The sequence below is a fragment of the Teleopsis dalmanni genome, chromosome 2, assembly GCF_002237135.1.
Source record: "Teleopsis dalmanni isolate 2A chromosome 2, ASM223713v2, whole genome shotgun sequence".
NCBI lineage: Eukaryota > Metazoa > Arthropoda > Insecta > Diptera > Diopsidae > Teleopsis > Teleopsis dalmanni.
The window spans coordinates 233,104,786-233,108,274 of NC_051847.1; the positions used below are offsets into that span (position 1 = coordinate 233,104,786).

General features: G+C 29.6%; 2 protein-coding genes across 2 annotated transcripts in view; one reads left to right on the forward strand and one right to left on the reverse strand.

Annotated features, from left to right (window-relative positions):
• The first annotated feature begins 658 nt into the window (after positions 1-658).
• Positions 659-2,538, forward strand: LOC119676969. Its single transcript, XM_038088235.1, has 4 exons — positions 659-799; positions 929-1,076; positions 1,138-1,272; positions 2,525-2,538. The coding sequence occupies exons 1-4, from the start codon at positions 659-661 to the stop codon at positions 2,536-2,538; spliced, it is 438 nt and encodes a 145-aa protein (XP_037944163.1).
• A 190-nt stretch (positions 2,539-2,728) lies between these two features.
• The window catches only part of LOC119676970, a 3,483-nt gene continuing 2,722 nt past the window's right edge, over positions 2,729-3,489 (reverse strand). Inside the window, exon 3 of the mRNA XM_038088236.1 lies at positions 2,729-2,758. Coding sequence (XP_037944164.1) covers positions 2,729-2,758 — 30 coding nt within the window. The remainder of the gene's footprint in view (positions 2,759-3,489) is intronic.

Below are 3,489 nucleotides of genomic sequence, written 5' to 3' on the forward strand. Positions count from 1 at the left end.
ATTCTGTGTATGCAGCAGGTACACGGCTTGATAATTTATGGGAGTGAGTAAGAGGCTTGCAAGAAGAGAGCCACAAATAGAGCATAAATTTGTAAATGGATTAGTGGTAGGAATGAGCATAATACACGCACACATTGCTTAAGCAATATCTCTGGTGGAGTGCGAGAGTTTAAAAATTCTAATAAAGAACCAGATTTGGTTCTGGAGAATGTTTGAAAAGAGTGACAGACCAAGAGAGAGAAAAAGAGAGTGAGAGATCGTGGCATAAAATGAGCAACAGAAGTTCCCAGTAGAAAAAGTGGTCTTCGAAGACATTGTCTTCAAGACGGTCTTTGATACCGCGTCCGCATTTTCAAGCAAATTTGCAAAACAATTGCTCAAAACATGAATGTAAATACTCTTTCTTTGTTTTCTCTCTCATTTTTTGTAGTCATAGCAACGTATTTGAATTTTGTCTCAGATGACGCTTTGTTTTATAAATGAAGTGACGCAATAATTTTGAAGTGTAGTGAATAAACATTTGTGAAATAAATATTAAAAAAATCAAAATGAATAAAGAAACAAAATCATTAAACTATGAAATATTAAAAAAAAAGAAATTAAATAAAAACAAATTAAATAGTGACTTAGTTCCTGGAAATTATATTGATATTAAGAGATGTTGGCCGAAAACAATGTTCTATTAAAAAAAAATTTGGGGCTACATTTAGTGCAGTGGGCACAAAAATTTCCTCTTAAAACGTATGAGGAAATAATATTTATTAATGAGGAATTGCAAGGAGACCGAAAATTGGAAATTGTAAGTATTTAACAACAAATTTTTATTTAATATACTTATGAATATATATATTTTTAATTCATTAAGTATATCATTTAATATATACCTATATTATATTTATATTAACCTAAATTCTTTACTTTTATTTAGATTGAATCAATGAAGAAAATCTTGTCGGGGAATGTTGCGAACATTGAAGCCATCTTCAGCAAGAGCATAATTCTATCTCATAACTGCGGTGGGGTAAAAGGGAAAACGTCTTTGCGGGAGTATCCCTTTTTGCTGGATGCTATTTTTGGTAATTACTGAATTTATTTTACATTTACTTTTTAAAAATAACAATTCTTTTCAATTTACAGAATCGACAAGAAACGGAAAATCATTTAATGATTTTATAGGAGACCTGTGGAGTGCGCTAAGACTAGCAAAAAATCGATTAAATAAGCAAAACTTTCGGGCAAAAGGAAGAGAGATGACTTCAACAATTGATGATAGCGAAATGCTTTAAATTATTTTTTATTAGTTTTAGTTAATTTTAGATATTAGATGTTATATTAAGTTAATTATTTAAATTAATTTTCATTACGTTTACTAGTTTTTAAGTTTAATTTACTTTTAAAACTTTTAATTTTGAATGTAATATAAAAAATTATTATATAAAATAAATAAAAGTACAAAATACAACAATTTCTTTCTACTTATTTAAAGAGAAAATTGAAATTCATTTAAAATTTAAAGAGCGCAATAAAAGAGTAGAAATAAAAAAAAGGGTGAAAAAATTTTATGAGCACTGCACTAAGAGCGCACAACTTTCTGTCGAATGCGTCCGTTATGCAAGACATGGTCTTCGAGACGGTCTTCGAGACGTGTACGCAAAAATTCATTGAAGACATTTGGCTAATTTGTATGAAAGTGTCTTCGAAGACCGTCATACATTTGGATCGATCGGTCTTCATGTATGCATCCATGTCTTGAAGACGTCTTCGATGACGGATCGATCCGTTTTCTACTGGGTTTATATGTGTTAGTAGCCTGCGAATGTATTTTTTTGAAATGCTGCAGTATGAGTGAGAGTGCATTACCCCTACTTTTTTGTGTGAGCACTGTTCAGTGAATCTCTCTCTCAGTCTCACTCACTCCCTCTCTCAAGCGATCTACCTGCTGTTATTTCTAGTTCTGATCTTGTCAACTGATTTTTAACACTAACTGTGCGTTGCTTTGTATCTGCACTGATCGTTAGTGTCAACGTTGAGGCCATAAGAATTTTGTGCGCTGAAATCTTTTGAATTATGTGCAGTAGTAGGTTCAGCAGCAGCCGGAGCTGGAGCCGAAGCAGTAAAATGTATCTCAACAACAAAAGTGGATAAATTGTTGCTTTTATAAGAAAACAAAAAGAAAAAAGAAAAACAAAAAAAGGTTTAGGCAAGGGCTTAGCTACAAAATATATTTAATATGTTTAGAGAAATAACAAAATCGAGGCTGAGGAATATATCTTTTTTTTTTTCGTTCTTTTATTTTAAAGGAAACTTGTGGTTGTTTTTTTTTTTTGCTCTTTCTTTCACTACTAAAAAAACAAGTAAAATTTAAATGCTAAATTGTTTTTTTTTCCTTTCTAGATTATCTTTCTTTTCGTTCTATTAGTTTTATAGATATTTTGTAGCCCATTTTAACAATGAGGATTTTTGGCAATTAGAACCAAAAAATTGTTTATTTATTTTTTTTATATGCTTAAATATGTTTTCTCAGTTTGTGGATTTTAATAATAAATTTTAAAGCTGTCTAAATTTAGTGCTTGGCATATATCTTTCGAATATATATTATTTTCAATGTACTCGATTTCGATTATTCAAATGAATTCTTTCACTGAGCAGAACACTTAAAATATTTATATTTCACTGGAAAGGCAATCTGCAATTTTTTGACGGTAATTGTAGGCCAATAATTGCTGAGTTAATAGCCTATTAAATCATATACGACTACCTAACGAATTAAAAATAAATAAATATAAAAAAAAACAAAAAAAAAATAAATAAAAAATTCAGTTGAAAATAAAATTTTAGTAAAGCAGAAGCTGTAAAAATAAAATTAGAGACCAATTATTAAGCATGAGTTGACCGGTCTCTGTAGTCTTCATAGCCATAACTCAAAACGAGCGGTTCGAGTTGAAGATTTAATGGGTATTAGCAAAATGATGCGAAACGATTGTAGATGTTTTATAAACGTTTCTTAATTTTTAGCGGAAATTCTTTTTCAAGTTCAAGCTGAACTAAGTTCTATTAGTAACTAGCGGCTTTCTAGTAGCTTCAAAAAAAAATATTTCTCTAAGTTCCCATGTTATAAAATTCTACTATAATTAAAAGTGAAGAAGAAGAGTGTGAAACTATTTCAATGAAAAAGTTTATAGAAGCAAGTATTTAATTTATGGATGTATGACATTTTTTTAAACTTTATTACTATTAAACAACAAATAAACATTACCTTTCTCAAATAAGATCTTCAAAAGATGGAAACACACATTACTTTTGTGTAAGAAGAACTTTCAAAGATAGACCAAAATGAAAGTAAGCCGCTCTTGGTTGAACTGGTAAGTAAAATTAATAAAGTAAGATCTACAAATCGCATAATAGAGATACCCTAACTACTCTACCAATTAAAAAAAACTTGTAGAAAATGAAATATCTACAATCGTAATGATTGTAATTATGGTTAAT

What these genes read in the sequence shown, in the direction of transcription:
- LOC119676969 (XM_038088235.1), top strand. Translation starts at nt 659, where the DNA reads ATGTTGGCCGAAAACAATGTTCTATTAAAAAAAAATTTGGGGCTACAT. An exon ending in GAGACCGAAAATTGGAAATT is followed by an intron (nt 800 to 928) that starts GTAAGTATTTAA and finishes ACTTTTATTTAG; the next exon opens with ATTGAATCAATGAAGAAAAT. An exon ending in TTTGCTGGATGCTATTTTTG is followed by an intron (nt 1,077 to 1,137) that starts GTAATTACTGAA and finishes TTCAATTTACAG; the next exon opens with AATCGACAAGAAACGGAAAA.